General features: G+C 63.4%; 1 protein-coding gene across 1 annotated transcript; it reads left to right on the top strand.

Moving 5' to 3' along the window:
• PNPLA5 (patatin like phospholipase domain containing 5) lies at nucleotides 1-11,202 on the top strand. The gene is made up of 10 exons (XM_070408860.1): nucleotides 1-193; nucleotides 611-843; nucleotides 2,771-2,836; nucleotides 3,118-3,327; nucleotides 4,495-4,555; nucleotides 4,692-4,877; nucleotides 6,840-6,972; nucleotides 10,250-10,366; nucleotides 10,697-10,826; nucleotides 11,050-11,202. Exons 1-10 carry the CDS (start codon nucleotides 1-3, stop codon nucleotides 11,200-11,202), a joined length of 1,482 nt encoding a protein of 493 aa, XP_070264961.1.
• The last annotated feature ends 497 nt before the right edge of the window (nucleotides 11,203-11,699 follow it).

Below are 11,699 nucleotides of genomic sequence, written 5' to 3'. Positions count from 1 at the left end.
ATGAGCTGCTTCGAGGAGGAGGGCGGCTGGAGCCTGTCCTTCAGCGGCGCGGCCTTCCTCGGCCTCTACCACGTGGGCGTGACCCACTGCCTGCAGGAGCGCGCCCCGCGCCTCCTCCAGGGCGCCCGCCGCATCTACGGCTCCTCGGTCGGCGCGCTCAACGCCATCTGCATCCTCATGGGACGGCCCGTCGGTGCGTCGGGGGCCCAGGCGGGCGGGGGGACCCGGGATCTCCCAGCCTCCTCGGACTCTGATTTGGAGGGACTGGAGGGGGGGGGGCGGAGGGAGGGGTGTCCCAGGGCCCGTGGGTCCTGCCCAGCGGTCCGTCCCGTGTAATGCATCTGAGAACCTGGGCACTGGGACTAGGGTTCCCCCCTTTTCACAGAAGAGGGGTGCCACGCTCGGAGCCAGGAAGATGCTCTGAGGGTCACCTGGGGGCAAAAGGTGGGAGAGAGCATTTGAACACAGGGCGGGGCACAGGAATTCTGAGAAGAAGGGGGCCACTCCCTGGCCCCCAGGAGGGAAGGCCAGCCTCCCAGCCCGCAGGGCAGGCGCGCCTGGTGGCTCAGGACCTGTCCACACGCCCCCCCCCCCCCCCTCCCGCCCGCAGAGTTCTCCTGCGACCGGCTGCTGGACCTGGCCAAGCAGGTGGAGCAGCTGAGCCTGGGTGTGTTCCACCCCGCCTTCTCGCCCATCGAGCACATCCAGCGGCAGCTGCGGACCTTTCTGCCCAGTGACATCCACGTCCGGGCCTCCCAGCAGCTGGGCATCTCCCTGACCCGCTGGCCCGACGGCCACAACGTCATCATCACAGACTTCGCCACCCGCGAGGAGGTCATCCAGGTGAGTGGGCTGGGGCCTCCGGGCCTGGTGGCAGGTGGGGGGACGCCAGCTCCTACCAGAGTGACTTTCGGGCACTCCCCGGGGGCAGACGCATCTGCAGGGTGGGGGAGGTGTCGAGGGGGGGGGCAGTGAACTCGCAGGCCTCAGCTTGTTTACAAAACAGAGGGGCGGTGGCCAGGTGAGGATGGACAGGTGAGGTGGGGGACCTTCAGCTGCACACAGCTTGGATGGGGAGGGGGCAAAAGTCCGTTGTTTTTTAAAATTGATTTCAAAGAGGAAGCAAGAGGGAGAGATAGAAATATCAATGATGAGAGAGAATCATTGATCGGCTGCCTCCTGCACGCCGATCCAGTAGGGGATCAAGCCTGCAACCAGGGCATGTGCCCTTGACCAGAATCGAACCTGGGACCCTTCAGTCTGCAGGCTGTCGCTCTATCCGCTGAGCCAAACCAGCTAGGGCCCATTTTTTAAAAAATCAGAGCCCCCCAAAGGGGCTGCTCTCCAGAGAGGTGCCTGCCCAGCCCTACCCCACCCGGTCCTCCACGCATTTCCGGACACAGTGGGCAAACATTTCCTGAGGGTCTGTTCTGTGCCATCACCGTGACTGTAACAGGGAAGGACAGACCGACATGTCGCCTGACTCCTGGGGCTTCTAGTCTAACGGGGTGCAGGGAAGGACCACATCCGCCATGAACGAAGAAGCAATCCAGGACTGAAAGAAACACGAGTATGTGACAGCCGCGCGGGGCAGGAGGCGGATGCTCAGGCAGGGGCACAGGTCCTACCTGGGGAGGCCAGCCAGGAGACCCGTGCCTCCCCCATCGCGGCTCTGCCCCCCCTCCCCAGCAGGGTCTGCACCTTCCACGCAGCCTGGGGCCCCTGCTTCGCCCGCGTGTCCCCAGTCCCAGCACGGGCCTGTGTCTGAGTCTGTGCTGACCTGAACTCTTCGTGCAGGGAGGGGCCTGTCCCTGGCTGCCGGCTGTGTTCACAGCTTCCCCAGGGGGCCACAGGGGACCCCAAAGTGCACCCACCATCTTGGCCTGTGTGGCACATAGTAGGTGCTCAGTAAACACTAGCAGCTGTTACTCTGATTGTTACTCTGCGGGAATGCGGAGCTCACCTGTGCCTCGGCTGCTCAGAGCCAGGATAGGTTCTGCATCGCGGAGAGCGAGCGCGCGGGAGGGATTCTCCCAGGGTTCTGCGGGGCAAGGCTCTCTGCTGCAGGAGTTTGCTTTTCCCCTTCGGGCCAGTGGGCAGCGCTGGGGACATTTTGGGTGTCACACGATGAGAGTGTGTGTGCGCCTATGTGCGTGTGTGTGCGTGTATTCACTGCTCGCGTCTGGGGGGAGAGGTCCTGCTATGCATCCTTCAATGCGCAGGACAGCGCCCCCACACTGCACAGCGGCGTATTGTCCAGCCCTGATGCCACTAATGCCACTAGCATCAGAGTCCACGGTAGGGTCTCTTCTACACAGGACGTGTCAGAGCCTCTCTGGGAAGATAGGCCATGCTTTCCAGGTGGGCGGAGAAGTCAAGGTTTCTCGTTGGAGGTGCCTCTGGTTGGAATAGTGTCCAAGGAATGCACGTTGGGCGGCTTTCCTAGACTCTCGGCGGAGCGTTCCTGGCGCAGCGGAGAAGGAGGAGGGGGACCCGGTGCCTGTCTGTCCCTGGGAAGAGCTCCGGCAGCAGCCCCGGTCCGCAAGGGTCCCCTCAGCAGGAAAAGGGCGGAACTTGAGAAGGGCCTGCGTTCAAATCCCTTAACGCTGAGAATGTGGCTGGGACGATGGCCCCTGCGCCTCAGACCTCTCCTGGGACCCAGGACCGATAACACCCACGTGGTGGGCTCTCCTGGGGTTAGACGGTGCTCGGAGCAGTTCTGAGCAGAAGGAGCGTGAACAACTGTTTCCGTGGCCTCTTGTCTTCCCAGGCCTTGATCTGCACCCTGTACATCCCTTTCTACTGTGGGGTGATCCCCCCCGAATTCAGAGGGGAGGTGAGTGGCCAAGGCCCTGCCCTGTGCGTTCAGCCCCAGGCACCTGCTGGGGAGAGGTGTGGGTGGAGGGCACCTGCACACCTTGAGCACCTACTGTGTGCCAGCCTCGCCCCTGCTCCTGGGTTGCTCAGAGAGGGTTCTCTACGGTACCCTGAGCTCGACAGACCGAGTGACTCGGGCAGCCTCAGGGTCACCCGCTGCGGCCCGCCACTGGCGGGTGCTCCTCGCGGCGTGGCCGGAGGGCGGGCGTCCTGAGGGCCGCACTCCTGCCCCAATTGCAGCGCTACTTCGACGGGGCCCTGAGCAACAACCTGCCCTTCTCGGACTGTCCCAGCACCATCACCGTGTCGCCCTTCACCGGGACGGTGGACATCTGCCCCCCGAGCGCCTCGGCCAGCATGCTCGAGCTGAACGCCTTCAACGCCAGCTTCCAGTTCTCCACCAGGAACTTCTTCCTGGGGCTCTCCTGCGTCGTCGCGCCCAGCCCCGAGGTAGGCCTGGCCCTGGCGTCCAGCCTCGGCCATGATCCAGGGCCCCGTGTCAGACTCTGTGCCCCTGAACCCTCCCCGCAGCCTCAGGGCCGTTGACACACATGTCCCGAGTCTTACAGGCCAGGTCTCGAACCCACAGCCTGAAGCGCCCCAGAGCGGGTGTGGCGTTAGGCTGGCCCCCGCCGGGGCAGCGCCAACCATGCTGGGCCCGCCGGTGCTCCCCTGGGCCAGGCTCTGTGAGAAGGCACCGCTATCATCTCCGTTTCTCAGGAAAGGACACCGCAGCTCAGAGAGGTTAAGTGACTTGTTCGAAGTCACACAGCCCAGAAGCTGCAAAGCCAGGTTTCCCATCCTCGGCCAGCCGCCCCATGCTTCCTCCTGCTGCCCTAGACTGTGGCCAGATGACCCGCTGTGTGGAGGCGAGGCGTACGCTCAGGAAAAGGCGGACAACAGACCCACTTTTCCTGCGTTTTGCCCCTCAGTATTTCTGGAAAATAGGTTGTTTGACAACCAACAGGTTTTCATCAGAAGGTGCTCCCCCCCCTCAACCAGCCGGGCCCCCGCTGCTCTCCACACTCTCCCGGTCGTGTAGGGTTTTATAATATAAGGACCAAGTCGTGGGACACGGGCTCATTTTCTCTGACCTCCAGAGGGTGGGTGGACAGACGTCTCAGCCCGTTTCACAGACAAGGCCGTGAGGCGCTCAGGAAGGTCGCATGGCCGTCCCGAGGTCACAGGGCAAGGGGAGGTGGAGCCACGTCCTGGCCTGCAGGGGCCTCTTCCCCACTGTGGGGCTCTGACCGAGCAGCTGGGCAGGCCCCCGGGGTTCCTCGGCCATCTCAGGCCGGTCCTGGCAACGGAGACCGAAGAGATCCATCCTCCACTGACCTCTGGGCACCAGGCACCGTCCCAGGCACCGTCCCAGGCACCGAACCAGGCATCCTGGGCCCCAGGAGGGAACTGAGGCCAGAGAGGGGAGGGGCTGGAGCAGGAGCCCCAGCAGGGGAGGGAGTGGAGGGAGGTCCCAGGTCCCTCCCTGCCCAGTGCTGGGCCCAGGGCCCTTGCGAGGTCTCCTTCACTCCCAGTTGAAGACAAGTGTCCGGCCTGTGACCATCAGCCTAGGGGGGCCCGGGCCTCCCTCATCCCCCCTGACCTGTGTGTTGGCAGATGTTGGTCCACTACTGCAGACAAGGCTACCTGGACGCCCTGAGGTTCCTGGAGAGACGCGGTAGGTGACAGCGCCTCAGAGCGGAGTTTGGCCCTGAGAGGTGCCGACAGGGTGGCGGCGTGGAAAGCGGGGGAGTCGCTGTCACGGGGAGGCTCTGGCTGTGCTGACCGCCACATCCCGCCTCTCGCCCGCCCAGGACTCACCAAGGAGCCGGTGCTGTGGACGCTGGTGTCAAAGGAGCCCCCGGCCCCAGCCCATGGGACCCGGGACACTGGCCAAGACAGAGGACAGAAGGAGGGCCTGTCGCTCAACTGGGCAGTGCCCAGCGTGCTGGTCAAGGACGTGCCCAACTTCAAGCAGTTGTCGCCGGAGCTGGAGGCCGGTACTGCCCCTCCTCCTGCACTTGCTCACCCGGCAGGCACTGACACTCAGAGGCACTGCGCCAGGGGCGTGGGTGGGCCCCTGCCCTGGAGGCACTCTGGCCTGGAGGAGGGTGGGACTCTTTTTGAGTTCCTGCTAAGTGCCAGGGGTGCCAAGGGGCTCTTATACGCGGTGTCACTCACTTCTCACTATGCTGCGGGCCTGAGGGGTTTCCTCACCCCATTTCGGTGATGAGGCTACAAGCTCAGGGCGAGGAGGGACTCACCAAGGCCTCAGAGCCTGCAGCTGGGGGATTCGGACCCAAGTCTGCCTGAGAAAGCCCGGCCTTTGCCCACTGCCCGGGGGGTGGGGAGGAGGAGGTACTGAGGGGCACGGCGGGGGGGGCACATACGAAGGATCTAGACTCATTTCATCATCTCAACAATCCTCTGAGGACGGCACTGAGTCGTCCCCGTTGTACCAATGTGGAAACCAGAACACCAAGCGGTTAAGTGACTTACCCAAGGTCACACGGCCAGCACATGGCAGAACTAGGCATTCTGCGTGGTGACCTAGATGTCACAGCTGCAATCAATCACAGGTGTCCCACACACACCTGGAATGGTGCTGGTGGGGGTGGGTTAGCATCTAAGTGAAACATGGAAGGAGCTAGCCAGGCAAAGAGAGGGGAAGACAACAGCATGTGCAAATGTCCTGGGGTTGTGTGGAGGGGAGAAGAGCTGGAGGCCCCCGTGTCTGTAACACAGTGGTTGAGGGGCAAGGAAGCAGAGATGAGCTCAGAGAGGCTGGGAAGGTTGGGTACGTGGCCTAGAGGAGAGAGATGGGGCTGCTGAGGGGTTTACTGAGGGGCAACCCCTAGTGATTACGGACCAGCGAACCGTAGGCCCAGGCCCAGTCCATGACTGACGAATGGATCACTCTGTGTGGCTCCTTTATTGTTAGCTTGGGGGGACAGGCTGAGAGGCAGGAGGTTGGGAGGAAAGATGGTGGTGGGGAGGCCAGAGCAGGGTCAGTGAGGTGGGCGAGGGGATGGGGGGATGAGGGACCACACAGAGCAAGCAGAAATGGGCTCCAATGTGTGCTGAGCCCTGAGTACGAGATTGATTGCCGTTCTGCAAACCTGGCCCCATCCCTGCGGCCACACGGGGGCACCAGAGAGCCGCCTCTTCGATGGGGCACTGCAGCCTGCACGTGGGGTTGGCGAGGGGCGCCCCCTTCCGGGAAGGGAATTGTCATCGGCCTGGCCCTCACTGGCATCCCTTAGTCCTCACCTACCTGCCAGGAAGGTGGCTCCTATCATTACGGGGAGGCGGCCTAGGCTGGGGAAGGGAAGGGAAGGCACGGTCCCGGCCACAGCAGGTCATCTGGGGGCTGTCTCGGACTTGCTGTATGAGAACCCCCCCCCCCCCCCCCCCCCCAGTATCTGTGCCTAAAAGCACCAGCCAGAGTCAGATTGGGGGCAGGTGGCTGTGCCATGGTCTGGCGCAGGGATCTGGGCTCTGGTTCTGCCCCAGCCAGGATGCAGGCCCCTCCCACCAGGTCAATGAAGGGGACAGAGGGCTGGGGAAGGGGTCGTCCAGCCCCAGCTGCAGCCCCTGCTGTGGTTAGTAACTGCTGGGCTACTGTTACGGAGGGAGGTGCAGTGTGGGCACCTGTTCCTGCTTAGGCGGCCGCCGCAGACTTTCCGGAGAGAGGGGCGGGAGAGGGGTCCATCCTGGCCCTGCCACCTCCTAGCGACGGTCTTTGGCAAGTCCCTTCTCCACTCTGAACCTCTGTCTCCTCTTCTGAGAAAGGGGCACCCCCTGCCCATTTCTCGGACGATGATGAACAGCTGAGGGCCTGGCCCCTGCTGGCTCCCGGCGGGGGCCTGGTCTGTGTTTCTTGCTCTGCGGGTGGGGGTGGGCACCCTCTCTGGGCTGCAGGGTGGAGAGGAGCTGGTGGGCATGCTCCCCTTCTCTTGCAGCCCTGGAGAAAACAAGTAAGAGGGACCCCAGGCCCTGGGCCCGCTTCCGCCGCTCGACGCCCGGGAAGGCGCTGACCTACCTGCTGCTGCCCTGCACGCTGCCCTTCGAGTACGTCTACTTCCGGGGCAGAAGGTGAGGCCGGGCAGGGGCTGTGGTGGAGACCAGTGCCCAGGGCAGGAAGGGTGGCTGGCACACCAGCGGGCAGAGCCTGGCTGGTCTCTCCACGCTGCCAGGTGTTGGCTGAATGACCCAGAGGGTCCTTGGGGGCTGGTTCGGAGGCTGTAGCTGCTGTGGACCAACCGGGGCCTCCTGGTCAGCGCCCTGGTCCCTCCTGTCTGTAGGACCTTGGGCCCATCTGTCAGAGCTTCAGAGACCATGTGCTATTTTTGAAAATAACTCTAGGGGCTGGGCTGGCTCAGATTTGCTGTGTGGCCTGGGCCAGGTCTCTTACCCTCTCTGGGCCTCAGATTCCTTTTCTATACAACAAGGCTCTTCCATGGCAGGCTGGCTGTGGCTAAGCCTCTCTACTCATTCTAACTCTGCTGACTAGTGGATCACTGTGTTGTTCATTTATTCTAGTAAGAGTCCTCGAGGGCTTACCAGGGGCCCGCCCAGGCTGGAGGCCGGGAGGCAGCACTGACCCGGCCCCAGTCCCTGGCCTTATGGAGCCTGGCAGGACACAGGTCATTGCACGTTCACCTGTGTAATCACCGCTCTGCCTGGAGATGCCTAGGGAGTCTCCACTGGCTGTGAACCGGGATGGCTTACACTAGGCCAGTGGTTCTCAACCTTCTGGCCCTTTAAATACTGTTCCTCATGTTGTGACCCAACCATAACATTATTTTTGTTGCTACTTCAAAGCTGTCATGTTGCTACTGTTATGAATCGTCATGTAAATATCTGATATGCAGGATGGTCTTAGGCGACCCCTGTGAAAGGGTCGTTCGACCGCCAAAGGGGTCGCGACCCACAGGTTAAGAACCGCTGCCCTAGGGACTGCCTAGTCATGGAAGGCTGCCTAGAGGAGATAACTTAAAAAAATTTTTTTATTATTGATGTCGAGAGGAAGGGAGAGAGAGAGGGATAGAAACATCGGTGAGGAGAGAGAAACATTGATCGGCTGCCTTCTGCCCATCCCACATTGGGGATCGAGCCCGAAACCCAGGCATGTGCCCTGACCAGGAATCGAACTGTGACCTCCTGGTTCATAGGTCGATGCTCAACCACTGCGCCACACCGGCCGGGCTAGAGATAACTTTTGAGCTATAATCTGAAAGACAAATAAGAATCCACTAAGCAAAGAGGGAAGGGAAAAGCATTTCAGATGGATGGGACAGCATATGCAAAGGTCCTGGGGCAGAAGGGAGTAAGACTTGTTTGAGGAGCAGAAAGGGAAGTCGGTGTGACTGGACCTACAGGTGGAGAGCTGTCCAAGATGGGGCTGGGGAGGCGGCAGGGGCTAGGCACACAGGGCTCCGTAGCTGTGCGAGGAGGGTGCTCTTTACCCAACGTGGTCGAAGGCAGCGAGGAGACACTGGTGTCCTGGGAGATCTGCATTTTAAAAACTCTCTATTCCCCGGAAGAAGGCCTATGACAGGGGCCAAGGTCTCTGCCCTGCTCCACATCGCGGTGATGACGGGGCCAGTCCTGCCGTTTAAGCGGCTGGTGACGCAGAGCTGGGAGAGAGCCTTCCGCTGACTGCTCTGCCTCGTGCTGAGCTGTGAGACTCAAACCACCGTTTGAAATAAAAAAGGATAAAGGCAAATTCTCGCCTTTTCAGTTAAAAAGAAAATCCACTTGTGCGCACTGCTGGGGAGGCCTGCCCAGACCACGGGAACGTCCTGCTGGTATTCTGTCCCCTGCACGTGGGTGTAATCATCGAGGCAGAAGGGCCAGACGAGGGAGGTGACAGTCCGGCTGATGTGTTGCTTTTCGCACGGCTCTGGGACTGTCTGCCCAGTCCGAGGCCTGGTTTAGAGGCCCCTCTAAGGGCCTGCCGGGGGGAGGGGAGTCCAGTGAAGGTGCCGGCCACGTCCTTTCTCCGCCACAGCTGCGTGGCCGGCCCTCTGCCTGGCAGGGTCCCGTGGAAGCAAGAGAGGCTCTGGTGGGCTCTGTTTCAGGTGGCCCGCGATGTGGAGCAGGACAGAGACCTTGGCCCCTGGCTGCTGGGCAGAGAGTGCATGCAGGGGTGCGGAGTGGGGAACTGGCCTGGGGAGGGTGCGTGCAGGGGTGCGGAGTGGGGAGCTGGCCTGGGGAGAGTGCGTGCAGGGATGCAGGGGTGCGGAGTGGGGAGCTGGCCTGGGGAGGGTGCGTGCAGGGGTGCGGAGTGGGGAGCTGGCCTGGGGAGAGTGCGTGCAGGGGTGCGGAGTGGGGAGCTGGCCTGGAGAGAGTGCATGCAGGGATGCAGGGGTGCGGAGTGGGGAGCTGGCCTGGAGAGAGTGCATGCAGGGATGCAGGGGTGCGGAGTGGGGAGCTGGCCTGGGGAGGGTGCGTGCAGGGATGCAGGGGGTGCGGAGTGGGGAGCTGGCCTGGGGAGAGTGCATGCAGGGGTGCGGGGTGGGGAGCTGGCCTGGGGAGGGTGTGTGCAGGGATGCAGGGGTGCGGGAGTGGGGAGCTGGCCTGGGGAGGGTGCGTGCAGGGGTGCGGGGTGGGGAGCTGGCCTGGGGAGGGTGCGTGCAGGGGTGCGGAGTGGGGAGCTGGCCTGGGGAGGGTGCGTGCAGGGATGCAGGGGTGCGGAGTGGGGAGCTGGCCTGGGGAGGGTGCGTGCAGGGGTGCGGGGGTGGGGAGCTGGCCTGGGGAGGGTGCGTGCAGGGGTGCGGAGTGGGGAGCTGGCCTGGGGAGGGTGCGTGCAGGGATGCAGGGGTGCGGAGTGGGGAGCTGGCCTGGGGAGGGTGCGTGCAGGGATGCAGGGGTGCGGAGTGGGGAGCTGGCCTGGGGAGAGGTGAGAAGGGGAAGGAGATGGGGGGAGGCTAGGAGTTGCAGGCGAGGTGATGGTCCTTATTTGGCAGGTGAGAAAGCTGAGGCCCAGAGAGTTGGCCACCGCCCCCCCCCCCCCCCCCCCCCCCCCCGCCCCAGGTCACACAGCTGAGAAGCCGTGGGGCTGGGCTACACCCCAAGCCAGCCTGACCCCCGAACCCTGCCCTTTCCTCCCCTGCACTTTCTACTGGTGCCTGTGGAGTCCAGTCTCAGGGCCTGGCCACCCACTGAGTTCGGAGTCCATTCCGTTTCAGTCCCCCAGCCCCTCTCTCCCTGCAGGAGCCCCTTGAGGCTGAGCCACTCCCGGTGGCTCTGGCTGCGTCTCACCCCAGCCCTTTCCTGTAGCCCTGGTGCCTCGGGGACCAGGGATCCAGACTCTGCTCTGGCCAAGGTGGGGGGAGGGTGGGCTCAGCTGTTGCTGCCCCTCCTCCAGGCTGGTCCTGTGGCTGCCCGACCTGCCAGCTGATCTGCGGTGGATGCGAGGCGAGCTGCTGCGCGGGGCCCTGTGGGTGTGCTCCGGGCTGAGGGACCAGCTCCGCGCGAGGCTCAGGTGAGGCGCAGCCGGGTGGGCAGAGCCCAGCACCGTCCTCGGGGGAGGCACCAGCTGCTCCGCTGACCCTGGGCAGGCAGCTCACACTGCCCTGGGCCCGGCCAGCCTGCAGGACCCTGGGGGCACTCGCCATGCCCCCTGGAACCTTCCCCTCACTCCCAGCTAGCCCAGAACAGGGGCTCGGTCCTTCCTTCCTCATCCCGGAACTTGGGGGAGGAGTCACCTGGGCTCACTGGGGCCAGGCTGCCCCTCGTGGCTTCCCCCTGCCCGCCGCCCCCCCCCCCCCCCGGCTCTGACCACTCCTCTCACTGGCTTCTGCTTCCTCTGCAGCCCACCTGTCTCCAGCCCGCTCCCACCGGAGGCAGCTCCTCCCCCCGCACCCGGCCCAGAAACGAGTGCCCCCCTTCCCATCGGGCCTGAGGGGCACCAGGCTGGCCGGCCCAGCGACTGGCCTCTCCCGGTCTGTTGTGGTCCTTGTCCTGGGTGCCCACATCCAATCCTTGAGTGAGGCCTGGTTCTGACTCAACCTCCAGAGCTCAGAGCCTTGCCCCTGACCCTGGGGGACCGAGGGGCGGCCTCCCTTCTTCCTCTCAGGCTCTTGTCCCGGATGGTGTGGATGGGTGGCCCTCAGGAGCCAGAAGGGACCCGCCAGCCCCCCTGCACCCCCTGCTCCTTGGGCCCAGCTCCCTGCGGCCCAGCACTTCACCTGGGGAGAGGCCCAGCCTGTTGGTGCGCCCAGGTCACCCGCCCCGTCTCATCAGAAAGGAAGCAGAAGCTACGCACATTGCATCGTGGTTCTGGCACTGCGCTCTGGGGCCTGGCGGCGGCCCTGCTGAGGAGAAGGGCTGGTGGGGCGCCTGGCAGGGCTGCTGGCAGAGTGAGCTGAGCGCTTTAGAAGGCGGGGAAGATGCTCAGCCCTGAGATCGGGAGCAGATGGGGGGATGGGGTGCTGTGCCTGCCCTCAAATCCTTTCTCTGAGTTCTCTGTCCGGCACCAGCCCTCAGGCATGACCCCCATGGTCTGCTCACTCCTCAACCTTGACCTCTCCCTTCCTACTGGGTCCACCCAGCGAGAGCCCAGAGACGGAGGGGAGAGGAGAGAGGTTAAAGGGATTAAAATCTTTTCGGAATCCCAGCTGTGCGTGCCTCTTTGGGGTGCCCACCGGCGGCCCCTACGACACCAGGCAAGTTCCTTCCTCATCCAGTCCCTCGTTTCCTGTCTTTAAAACCAGGGTTTGGACTAGCTGGTTTCCACGGGGCCTCCAGCTCTACTCTGAGCCCAGAACATAAACAGGACCACGCGGTCAGATGCAGCAGAGGTGACTCCAGGAGGG

This window comes from Myotis yumanensis, unplaced genomic scaffold (genome assembly GCF_028538775.1).
Source record: "Myotis yumanensis isolate MYYU_CA2020_CCGP unplaced genomic scaffold, mMyoYum1.0.hap1 SCAF_3, whole genome shotgun sequence".
Lineage (NCBI taxonomy): Eukaryota > Metazoa > Chordata > Mammalia > Chiroptera > Vespertilionidae > Myotis > Myotis yumanensis.
Note: the sequence above shows the minus strand (reverse complement) of the source record. Positions and strands in the feature narration are given on the sequence as shown.

Bases quoted from the DNA above. Each gene is read 5' to 3' on its own strand.
- PNPLA5 (XM_070408860.1), top strand. From the start codon at position 1: ATGAGCTGCTTCGAGGAGGAGGGCGGCTGGAGCCTGTCCTTCAGCGGC. The intron at 4,556-4,691 runs GTAGGTGACAGC...TCGCCCGCCCAG, and splicing joins GAGGTTCCTGGAGAGACGCG to GACTCACCAAGGAGCCGGTG. The intron at 10,367-10,696 runs GTGAGGCGCAGC...CTTCCTCTGCAG, and splicing joins CAGCTCCGCGCGAGGCTCAG to CCCACCTGTCTCCAGCCCGC.